Source organism: Equus przewalskii, chromosome 14 (assembly GCF_037783145.1).
Source record: "Equus przewalskii isolate Varuska chromosome 14, EquPr2, whole genome shotgun sequence".
In the NCBI taxonomy this organism is placed as follows: Eukaryota; Metazoa; Chordata; class Mammalia; order Perissodactyla; family Equidae; genus Equus; species Equus przewalskii.
Window position 1 is genome coordinate 30,747,668 of NC_091844.1, and position 12,515 is coordinate 30,760,182.

General features: G+C 56.7%; 1 protein-coding gene across 28 annotated transcripts in view; it reads right to left on the bottom strand.

Annotated features, from left to right (window-relative positions):
- Positions 1–12,515, bottom strand: part of DYSF (dysferlin) — a 210,030-nt gene that overhangs the window by 83,292 nt on the left and 114,223 nt on the right. For all 28 annotated transcript variants that reach the window (XM_070573811.1, XM_070573802.1, XM_070573806.1 and 25 more), the window contains 2 exons: positions 2,777–2,870; positions 2,170–2,247 (listed from right to left, as the gene is read on the bottom strand). In XM_070573811.1, coding sequence (XP_070429912.1) covers positions 2,170–2,247; positions 2,777–2,870 — 172 coding nt within the window. The remainder of the gene's footprint in view (positions 1–2,169; positions 2,248–2,776; positions 2,871–12,515) is intronic.

Here is a 12,515-nt window from a genome sequence, read left to right on the forward strand (position 1 = left end):
CTTTCCAGCAGCTGCTCAATCAGGCCTTTCATTCAGAAGCCAGTGGCCTCTGAGGAAGCCCTGGGCAGTGCCCTCAAAGCTCAAGGGATGTTTATTTGAGGGAGGGGGCGGGGCCAGGATGGAAAGTGTGACATCTCTGCAGGCTAGGACCAGGCCGACCCTGCCTGCAGTCCCCAGAGGAGCACACTGGCTCCTGGTGTGGGTTCCCTGGAAGAGTTCCCCCTCTGAGGGTTGTCCGCCAGCCCAGCCCACAGAGGACAAGGGGCCTTCCACCTGGGCCCCACCTCACCGCTGCCCCATACAAACCCACCGCCTGCACCCCACCTCTCATGCCCTCCCCAAAGGAAGAGGAAGCAAGGGCATGAGTTATCCACTTCTTTTTCTCAGAGTATGTTCTAACTGTCAGAGAGCATCCTGCGGAAGTTTCCCAGGAAGTTACAGCTGCAGATATGGGTGCTGGTTTTGCATACGCTTTGCAGAGGGCGCTCTCAGGACCCTGGACCCAAAGCACAGAAGAGAAATTGCTCCATCCACCCTGCGCCGGGCTGCATGGGGCTGGAGAACAGGCCACTGAGAGGAGAGGACTGTGGGCAAGCACAGCTGCTGTGGAGGAGGAACCAGAGTGGTCTCCCAGGAGGAGGGGGCCGGGAAGGAGGACAGGGATGGCTCAACACTGTGGTGCCATTCGGCGAACAGAGGGTCCCTCCCATAGAAGAACTCATTCTCCTCAACTAAATAGCAAGCATTTGGAGGGTGGTGTGCCACTTGTCAGTTATTTCAACTCAAGCAATTTCCTCAAGCTATCTGAGTCTCAGTTTTTCATCTGCAAAATGGGGATGTTAAATACTTCCTTCATGGGAAAGTTGCAAGGGTTACATGAAACAAGGTCAGCAAAGGGCCTGGGCTCCCAGTGAGCACTCAGTAAGTGTTAGTTCTTTAGATATCAAGTGCTGTGAGTTCAAAGGTAAGACCAGGTCCCTTCCTGGAGGAGTTTGTGGTCATGGTCGGAAGGATGTGGCAAAGATGGACAGCAATTGTTCTAAGCAGTGAGTCAAGGCTTTGAGAAAGGTGCTGGCAAGGTGCTGGCCAGGTGCTGATGCCAACCAGCTCAGCTTGGGGAAGAGTCAGAGGGCATCTGGGCTGGGTCTTGAAAGATGAGTAGGAGTTCGCTGGGTTAAAAATAGGGAGGAAATGCATTCTAAGCAGAGAGAACACTGAATACAAAGGCTAGGACTATGAAAGAGCTCAACAAATGTTGACAAAAGTTGGTGGGGCCAGATCTAGCAGACAGAGGTGAGTCAGGGAAAGAGGAAACCGGCAAAGTACACAAGGGTCAGAGCACAAACGAGTTGTGTGCCAGGCTGGAGAGGCCGGGACGTATTTGTCAGTGCCTACATTTGAAATCAGTGGAGTGACTTGAGCAGATTGGTCTGGGGCGGTGTGGAAGGTAGCAGGGAGGCCGGGAGATGACCAGAGTCCAGATAAGACGGGGCAGAGCCACTTGTCGGGAACATCTCCAAGAGAGATTCAGGAGCCAGAATCAACAGGACTGGGTGACTGATGGTTTCCAACCTGATGGATCATAGACATACACTGATGTGACACCAGGACCAAGGCAGGAAATGCAGGAGGCCTGGATCAGAGAGGGGCGGGGCATGTTCACAAGGAGTTCTGTTTGGACAGGACGAACTGAGGGGCCTCTGGGGCATTCAGGGGGAGATAGCTAAGATGTGGCTGGATGTAGGGGCTCCTAGGAAGTAAAGACCTGGAAGCTTCCCTGACATGAGTGGTCACTGGAGCTGGGGGGTGCGACCCCAGTGCCCAGCGAAGAGGACACAGACAGGCTCCAGGCACATCAGGCTTAGCGGCAGTGAAGCTCCTGAGCAGAAACAGGCAGCACAGCAGGAGGCCCTGGAGAGGGGGGTCCCGGGGGCCATGGGCAGAGGGGCTTTCAGGAGGAGGGGACAGTCAGAAAAGCCAAACCCTGCAGAGGTTTGGCCACCTGACAGCCAGGACACCACTGTGACCATGACAACAGCAGCCACCTCCACAAACACAGGCCCCACCCGCAGGAGAAGCCTCAGGCCATGTTCCCTGTGGTCCAAAGACCCGAGGCTCAGTTCCCAGCTCTCAGTCCCTGGTCCTGGTCTCCTCCCTTCTCCCACCTACCAGAAAAAGAGTCCTTGTCCATGGCGGGCAGGTCCCGGGCCTGGTACATGTAGCAGCGTAGATGGTAGCGGTTCCCGTCTGCAACGAGGAAGAAACAGAGATGCCGAGTGAGGGGCTGGGGTGGCTAAGAGCTGGGGCTAGAGGTGAGGTAGAGTCTGTCCCTAGGAAGGGCAACAGAAGAGAGGCTGAACACAGAAATGACACATGTCACACTGTGCGGCAGCGAGCCGCTCACAGGATCAGAACAGACCACAGCTTAAAGGTGACACCTGAGGGATGCCTCCTTGGGCCTGGCAAGAGTTGAGGAAAGGAGGCAGAGAAGGGGGAGGAAGAGGAGCGGAGGCACAATAGATAATGGGAGCGGCCAGAATGCACAGGGCCTTGAACGCCTGCTTTCAACCTCAGAGTTGACACACACACCACATTGGTGGGCACACACACACAAACACACACACACACCCAAAAGACACTGACCCACCAAAAAGCACACAGACTCAATTCTACACCGCGCCCACATCTACACCTGACTATATAACCCCACACAGACAAAGCGTGAGGTTACACACCCATGCACATCACCCCAGAGACACCTCCAAGCGTTACTTACAGTCGAAGATGCAGGAAATCGTGGGTCTGTTCACGCCGAAGCTCAAGGTGGAGACGGACACCGAATCTTCACTCCTGTCGTCCACCACGCCGCCCTGGAGACACAGAGCCGGTCATGGTAGAGTCTGACCCCAGAGCCTGGGGGTGGCAGGGAGACTGATACAGAGAGACAAGCTCCCGCGTCAGGAGACCTCCAGACAACGTTCCTGGGCTGCCAGGAGCTGGGCTGTCAGCCCCTAACTTGACTCCAAGTAGTGCCTCCTTACTACAGAATCCCCAGACCCAACGTCAAGTCCACAGGGAAATTCTTCTCCCTCTCTAGTGGGGACCAGACATGGCAGATGGAATTTTGAGTTCTTCTGGTCCAAGAGGTTAGAGTTTGACAGAAGGAAGGACTCTAAGCGGCTCTCCAGGGAAGAAGCCAATGGCAACCTACACCTGGGATGAGTTAAGAGGGCCCAGTCTAGTACCTCTGTCCACGCCCTGTGCATCTGGAGACAGTGCTGGTGCCAGGGACACACAGGCCCCAAGCTAGTCCTCATCTCTGAGAGAGGCTGCACTGCATCTTCTCCACCTCTCACCAGCGCCCACTGCACTGAGGGCAAGAAGAGGGTTCAGGCTGAGGCCAGGGACAGGGACAGGAGTGGGAGGCAGGGGGGTCTACACTCAGGCTCAGAAGCCAGTCTATCAGTTTACTGGATAAGCTAGACGGTCAGTCCCTCACCTCGTCCTCATCAGCATGGGGCCATGAACCATCTTCCCTGGAACAGTGCCCACCTCCCTGTGAACGGCTTCCCCCCAACCACCACCTCTGCCGCACTGCAGCCCCTCCTCAGGGCCTTGCATGGTTTGGGTGGCTCAGGGACCCAGCAGGGATCAAGACCGCCACAAGAATAGGAAAGGCGCCAGTCACACCCCAGCCCAGCCTCCCAGACTTGGCTTTCTGTGACACCAGGCCCACCAGCCTCCCATGGCCAGGAGCCCAGCAGAGGCACTGGGAAGAGCTGGACAGCATCTCCACGCTGCCCACTCCCTCTGTGGTCACTCTGATTTCTCCAAGTCCCTCTCTCTCGCCCCACACTGTCACCTTGCCCAATCCCTCTTCCCAACACACAAGCACACACACGCAGGAAGAAAACCCTGGCCTCCTCTTGGACGGCCTGTTCATACCACCCGGGTCTGCCCAGAGTGGCCACTTCCCAGGGCGTTTCTGCTGGGTGCTCTGACCAGCACCTGGCTGCAGCCATTTCCCAGGAATCTCGAGCTCTCCCCAGGCCCTGGAGCTCCACAGTCCCCAATGCCTCCAAATACAGCTGCACAGCCCCTTCTGTGGTCCACCTCTCCAAACCATGCCCACCTTCAGGGCCTAGCCCCAGACCCCTGGCCCAAGATGCCGCCCTGGACGCCTGTTCTCCCACTCTGATCTGCCCACACCCAGAACCAGAACCAGCCTCACTACCCACAGTCACCAGGTGGCTCCCCGGCCGGCAGCTCTCACCACCTGAAGCGTCCCGGTCAGATCTCCGGTGACCCGGCCCATCTTCCCCATCCAACACCAGCGCTTACTTCCCCCAAACCCAGCCCTCAGCTTCAGGCAGGCAGTGCTCCTCAAAGCTGGTCCAGACTCACACCTGTTCCCATCACAGGCTTGTGCTGTTCCCTGGCCAGAAGTGCCTCCTTCCTTTGGCCACAACTTCAACACAAGCTCTGGAATCAGATTGCTTGGGCTCCAATTCTGGCCCTGCCGTTTACTAGCTGTGGGACTTTGGGCAGGTTGCTTAACCTCTCTGAACCAGTCTCCCTGTAAATTTGAGATAATTCTACAGTGTCTATCTCAGAGAGTTGCTGTGATTGTTAAGGGGATAAATTACATGTTGTTCTTAGCACATCACCTGGCACATAATAAATACTCAATAAACGTTTGCTCTGAACGTCCTTATGAGAAAGAAGGCACAGTGGGGTGGGGGAGGGTGGGCCATAAATTACGAAGTTAGCAATTGTGCTCAGGGGTGGCACTCATAGATCCCGTGTTTGTTCAAAATTATTCCAGGAGTCAGAAAAGTGGACGTTTCAGGAGCCACAGGCCTGGGCAGAAATCACAATCAATCAAGCAAGCAGTCTCTCAACACATACACACATGCACAGACACACACACACACACAGGAGAGTAGGATAATAGGGAGGGGTGTCATACTACAGACAGGGAAGGACCCAAAGGCCACGAGGCCTGAAATCCTCCCTCCCAGGCAGGTGTGGACCCCAGGCGTCCTGGGCTCCCACCAGGAGAGGCATTTGGCTTGGCCCCCTGCGCCGGCATCCCGCCAGAGCATGCACCAAGTCCGGCGGCTAATAGTTCCCAGTTTTGGGGTCTGCGAGGCTGCATGTAGGGCTAGACCTGGGGGACCCAGCAGGCCACCCCAGGCGTGAGGTGCAAGGACGCCAAGGAAAGCAGATCAGGACGCTGGAAACAGGGCTTGGCCAGCCCCCGGTGCAACAAAGCGTAGCACATGCAGCTGGGTGCACCTTGGTGGGGGTGAGATGGGCTTGGCTGGGGGCGGGTGCAAGGCCCAGGACTCTGCAGCCCCTCCACCTCAGTTTGGCAACACAGCCGCGCCCCTCACAGGCAGGGCGCTGGAATGAATACAGACAGGGAAGCCGCCGCCGGCTCCCACAGGACCCGTGACTCCTTCTCTCCCTCCCAGTGCCGACGGGGACCTCCCTGCTCGCGGATGGCTGCCAGTGCACATCCCCACTCACCTCGCACCTCCTCTAGATGGCCCCCCAGCCGCCTCCCGTCGGCACCACTCCCACCAAAATGTCTCTGTCTGGGGCTTTGGCAGCACTCTCTGGGTCTCTGTCCAAGGGCAGGGCCACCCATCTGTGATCAGAAAAGGTGTCTCCTCCCTGGGATTTCCATGAAGGCCAGGGTCACATACCCCAGGCTAGCTCCGTGGCTGGCCCACAGCAGGCCATGGCACTGAGAAGGACCATCCTTCTCAGGGAGGACCAGCATTCCCTCCGGGAATGCCCCCCTCACTGGCTCCTCCATCCGCCGCCTCCAGAATCTCCCTCCCCACTCCACAGGGCCCACTGCCACCCCACTCCCTCTGCCACCTGGGTGTGGACCTGACTCCTCCTTCCCTTCTCTTCCCAGCTCAAGGAGACCGACAGGGCTTGCTGGGAAGAAGCAGGGAGAACCAGGAGCTGGGCTGACGGATGCCCACTAAGTTCAGCCCCTCTCAGCAGAGCCCGCACAGCTGCCCTGCTTCCCATCCTGGGCAGAATTCCACCCGCACAGCTGGCCAACGTCTTTACATCCTCCAGCTCCCTGACCCTCCCAGGGGGACTTGAGCTCGCCACACATCCTCCTCAAACCCTGGGAGCAGAGGAGGCCAGCCGGCCCAGCCGTGGCCTCTAAATTGAGTCTCCAGCAGTCAGGACCCCCACACTCCCGCTGGCTTCCACGCTCAAACCAGCTGGAACCCTCTGGGGTCCCCTTTCTTGACCCCAGGCCTCTTGCACGTGGGTCTCTCTGCCCCATTCCTTCCCTGGCTTTATCCTCAGGCACCCAGTTCCTCATCTTCAAGGTCCCCTGCAAGGATGAGTTAAGCACCCCTCCGATGTGCTCCCACAGTGTCCCGAATTTCCCCTTACTGCATCTACCACCCCCCATTGTAAATACCTGTTTACCTGTCTGTCCCCTCCCACAGACAGAATGCCTCACACGCAGCAGGTGCTTGATAAATAATTGGAGGATGGATGGATGGATGGATGGATGGATGAATGCGGACATGCCACAGGTGAGAACACCAGCATAAGCTTTGGGGAGAGGTGACAACAAAGGCCAGCCTGCCGCCCAGGTCAGGGGGTCAGCCTGTGCACTAACACAGATAATCCAATGGCACGCTTTCTTCACTCTGAAGTGTATTTTGGTTTCCATGTGTGGACAGGCAGGGCTCACACTTGGGGACTTCCAAAGAACGAAGCCTCAAGAAACCTGATTCAGGAGCTTCAGGGCAGCACGTCCCTCCCATCAGCCCTGCCCTCTGATGTGCCACACAGGTTCTTTGAACACCTACCTCGTGCCAGGTCTTTCCCACAGTCAAGTTGGAAAATGGATATTACTGCGCATGGAAACATAAAATGTCACCTCCCCCAAGAGGCCCTCCCTGACTAAACCATCGAAAACCACATTCACATCCACACCCTCACAAGCACCGTCACACGTCCACCCGCGCACTCACACACCCCAGCCCGACACACGCTCACAAACTCCACCCCAGCACCCCAACCACACACACGCTCTCCCCCCAACCCCAGACGCATCACACACACACACCTCCCCACCCCACCCTCCCCAACACACTCACGCGCACACACACCCCCGCAATGGCGCTCTCTACTCTCTTCTGCAGCTTCATGGTCCTCAGCGCACTTGTTACCCCAGACATCCGATACATTAAGGTTTGTTACCGCGCCCCTAGAGTGTGGGCTCCGAGAGGGTACTACCATGTCGCCTGAGCCTACTCCGGTGCCCGGTACAGAAAGGCCTCAGTAAATATTTACTGAATCAACAAATAAAATCCAAGCTGAGCACCCTTACCTCTGTAAGTGCCCCTGCATTACACAGTCGCCCTTTTTCTGGGCGGAATTGTTTGAGCTAAAGGAACTTTCTGGGGGCTGAGCCTGACTCTGAGGGAAGGATCCCCAAGACAGAGATGACATAGACAGAGATGAGAGAGGGTAAGTGGAGGCACAGCAGGGACAACTCAGGTTTGCCCCCTTTAACGTCTATCCTCCCAGTGACACGGCACTGAACAGGCCCAAGGATCCTCCTAAGAGCTGGGACGCACACACTCGATCCTGATGACACCTAACACGCTCATGCCTTCCTCTCAGAGACGGGAAGCTATGGTGCATGAAGGCAAAGCAATTGCATTGTCGCAAGACCAACGAGCGGCCGCAGACACCTCCGACTCAGTTTGAGGGCCTGCGTTTCAGGTGTGCAGAGCGGAAAGTCAAGTGATCCACTCACTTACAGACCCGGAAGCTCCAGCTAGAGAATGGCCAGGCTGCCATTCCCCGGACATCAGAGTCCATGCAGGGGAGTGGGAGGAACATGCCTGGAGCTCCCAGAGCAGGTTGGAGAAGGGCAGTGGGGCTTCAGGGAAGCCCAGTTCCTGACACTCACATCCCTCACTGTAAAGGGGCAGTCGTGGTAACACCCACTGCAGGGCTATTGAAAATGCAGGGCTTGCAACCTTGGCCTATTGGCATTTTCGGCCAGGTAATTCTTTGTGGTGGGGGCTGTCCTGTGCATTGCAGGATGTCTAGCAGCATCCCTGGCCTCTGCTCACTAGATGTCAGTAGCACCTCCCAATTCTCAGTTGTGACCACCAAAAAGCTCTCCAGACATTGTCAAATGTCCGCTGGGGGATGGGATGGGGGATAGAAATTGCCTCCAGTCGAAAACCACCAGGGAAAATTAAATGAAATGCACCAAAGGCAAGGTCCGTGGCAGGTACTTACACATAGTCAGCACCCAGTACACGGTGCTAGTGCTGTTGATTTAACGCTTTCATCTCTCCAGTCTCATGCTAAACAACACCCTCCCCGACTTACTCTCTGACTTCTGGCTTTCTTTAAATTTGGAATCCATCACCCTCCCTCTGCCACAGGACCTTTGCACAGGCTGTTCTCTCCACCTAGAATGCCCTCCAGATGAGCTAATTTGAGCTCTTCCTTCAGCTCAGTCATCACTGCGGCCTGGATACTCCTTGACCACCCCGCCCTCATCATTGGCCTCCACCTAGCCTCTCCTGGTTTCTCTCTTGCATCCATCTCTCTGTGTTTATAGGTAAAGCATGCACAGTGCTTTATCCCCTGTGCCCAGCACAGTGTCTGGCGCCCAGTGAAGATTTGTTACATGAAATGAATCACCAGCATTGCTGGCCCTGAGGCCCGTGTGCAGTGTTCAAGCTCAGGTCCCAGGGGAAGGGACAGGAAAGTGTGCCTCAGCCACCATCCTCCACCCTCAGGGGGCTCAGGATCAGACATCACGACAGAAAGAGTGATATGACCTCACTACACTCCAGGACGGGGCCATCCATGGGGTGGAATGGAAGGGGGTGTGGCCTTGGAAGGTCCCATTCAGGAAGTCTTCCTAGAGGAGGGGAAAGAGGAAGGCGCTGGAACAGGGAGAGCAGCTGGAGGTCTCCCCCCAGCTGAGGGGAAAGGCCCCTAGAGGGGCGAGGGGCAGGGCAAGGAGGGCTGGCTTCCTTCTGCTCTCGCTCGGAGCCCTGGGCAGGGCCAAGCTGCAGGAGCGGCTGATGCTCTGGTTTCCACCCCCCAGCCTTCAGCCCCACTCCACACTCTTCCCCAGCCCCAGGGCCAGGCCCAGGGCATTGGGTTTCCCACAGTCACATTCCTGCCTCCATAGCTCATGCCGATGTGACTCCCAGGCTGGGGCTGGCAGCCACGCGGTCTGTGGCCACGCACCCCGTCTTGGGGCTAGCTGTGTAAGGAATCCTGCCGCTCGCCCAGGAGACTGGGCCGCCTCCAGCCCGCTGCTGCCCGGCTGGCGGCCATGGCTCCCTGGAGGTGCCTGAGCTTAGGAGTGGGAGGGACTCTCTCTCCTTTCTAGATGCCATGGGGGTCTCCCAGGGGTCCCCAGAGCCGGCAGGCAGGCCCACCTTATCTGCTGAGGGCTGACGTCCCAGGACCTCGGTGTGGCCACCACACTGGGAGGAGGTGAGCAGTTTCTGGGAAAATAAGCAACCTATGAAGGGCACTCCTCGAGCCCCCTAAATTGGATCCAACACCAAGCACCAGACCAGTAATGTATCTGAGACGCCTTCCGCGTGCACCACAAGGTCGTCTGTCACACACACACCCCTGTTCCCTCTGGCAATGGTGCGTGGCCCCACCCAGGACCTAGAGGTCTGATTCAGGATGTTTAAAGCAGAGGCAGGAGGCAGACGGAAGGGGCAAGAGCAGAGGGGGGTGCAACAGAGACACAGGCTGAGCAGCGGGGCTCCCCAGGGCTGAGGAGGTGGGGGACAGAGCCACCGCAGGAAAGTGCTCAGGAAGGAAGTGACAGAGCCTCAGAGGTGTCTCGGGGGCCACCGGGGCACCCCCTGCCCAAGCAGAGTCAAGCAGACGGGTCTCAGGGGCCAGCTGCCCTCCTCGCTTTGCGTGGAGGACTCAGTTCCTATGTACAATGGACCCAAAGAGCCCAAGTGATAGAGGCATCAGGAAGGGCACTACTGTTGGGGGCCCCCCACCCCTTTACTTATATAAACAGGACCAGGGGGCCCCTAGGAGCAGCAGGTGCTGGAGCCAGCTCCCACGGCTCACGAGAGCAGATTATTAAATTTTCAGCCATTTCGCAAGCTGGCTGTTAAACACAGCCATTTGGAAAAATTAAATCACATAAATTTATAACTTCAGAAATTATGTTAAAACAAAGGTGATAAATACTCAAACTCATCACTTCCTAATTATTTCACTGCCTTTTACTGTGATCCTGCGCCGGAGGTTTTTCACATCCAGTGCGTGTAAGGTTGAAAAGCTGCACGATGGCGTGCCGTGCCCATCCCCGCCCACGCCCCGGTCCGGCCGTCTCACACTGCCACGGCAGGCACATCTACACGGAAATCAGCAAATGCTACACATCGGGCTGGATTTGTTTTCTGGGTTTTTATCTGGAGAGCCAGTTAAACATTGATCCTAGGGTTAAGCACAGCCCTGGGGTGACCTGCCAGTCTCTCATCTTCACGATCGGCTTTGCTGGGACATCCAAATAACAACTAACAGTGTAGGGCAGAGAGTCAGAAATCCGGCACAGCTCCCCCCCATTATTACAAAATTTTTCACAACACTTGTGTGAGGAAACACTAGAATAATCGTTACTTGTCTTCTCTGTGCCTCAGTTTGCTTCTCTGTAAAATGGGAGGATTGATAAACCTATCTGAGGATTGCTGGGAGGGTTAAATGAGATAATCCACGGACAGGGCAGAGGGCAAGGCCTGACACATGGCATGTGCTCCAGCGCAGTTGGTGAACATTGTCCACAAAGGGCCAGAGAGTAAGTACTTCTGCCTTGGCGGCCATATGGTCTCTGTTGCAACGGCTCTGCTGCCCTTGTAGCCGGACAGCAGTGTAGACACGAATGCACCCGGCTGTGCCAACAATGCCCCATTTATACATCAGGCAGAGGGCCAGACTCAGCCTGTGGGCCGTGGTTTGCTGATCCCTGCTCTGTAAGGGGAGGTTATTATTTTTGCTGTGTTGTTAGCACCCCCATCTGATAAATGAGAAGACCGGGGCCCACAGAGGTTAATGGTTTTCCCTGAGGTTGCATGGGAAAGGAGCTGGTGGGGCCAGGGGTCTCCCTGCACCGCTCAGGGCTCTTCCTACCTCCTGCTTCCCCATCAGAACTCAGCACCTGAGCAGGGCTCCCGGGCAGGACAGGGCTGAGTGCCAAGTCGGGGCCTTGGGGAGCCCAGAGCCCATGTCACAGCCCTGGCTGCCCCGGCCTCAGCTTCCAGGGAAAGCATGCACAGGCCAGCAGGCCAGGCCAGAGGAGGAGAACCCTGGAAAAGAGGGAACTCAGGAACACAGGCCTCCTTCCTAATCAGGGCTGATTGCAACCTTAAGTAGAATAGCAGGCGAGGGTGCAACCCCATTTAGTTCACAGCTGGAGCCAGGGCTTGGCAGCAGCTGCAAAACTCCTTGCAAAACTACCGGCCAGCCCCTGGGGAGCTTGGGAGCAGACTCGGGAAACCTGGAGAACCACGACGCCACGTGTGGACTGGCGCGAGTGTCGTTATGTGCGTGTGCGTCCTCTACGCTTTCCACGTCTCCGAACCTGCAGTTTGGAAAGAACACTCCAGCAGGTTTGTTCCCGTGCCACAGTGCCTCCCTAACTAGGAAGACTGTGGGACCCAGTTTGCCTGGAATGGTCCTAGTTTATGCCTGTTTTGCAGCATGATTAAGAAAAGTGTCCCAGACCAAACAACAGATTATAAGGTCACCCTAGCAACTGTGGATGCAGACTCTCACAAATGGATAGTGACACACACGGGGGGCACCCAACACGTCCACCCAGCTGTGACACACACTCATCAGCACCCATGCATGCCTGTGTGCTGGCATTTTGTCTCAGGTATACGGAAACACACTTGAACCCACCAGACTTCAGCATCCAAATGTTCAGCGAGACAAACCCGGGGTCCCCACATCTAGAGGAATTACCCAACTGGTTCTTCTACGTGGGGGAGCAGGAGAGGCAGGGAGGTCCCTAATGAGAGGGGAACAGGCCCTCAGCCTACCCCTGCTAGCACAACGCCAGGTTCAGAACAGGTGCTCAACCAGCGCATTCAAGAACCAGAATCCAGGGACACACAGAGCCACGTCCTGACTTCCCGCAAACCCCGCCAGGGACCTTGTTCACTTAAGGAGGCAAACCCCCATCACCGCCCACATGCTGCCCTTGCTAAAGGGCCCACTCTGGGAAGCATGCCTGGGCACCCTGCGCACAGCAGGGTTTCATCCATGTCCAGAGATGGCCCCTCCCCTCCCCACCCACATCTGACCTCCTTTCAGCCAGCTCAAATCTCAAATTACTCCTCTCCGGCATCAGCCTCTCCCTGACCCCCTTCCCAGCACTTCCGACTCCCAGCTGCCCTTCCCTGCCCCCTGGCCGGGGCTTGGAACCCTCTCCCTGTAGGTCCTCTCCA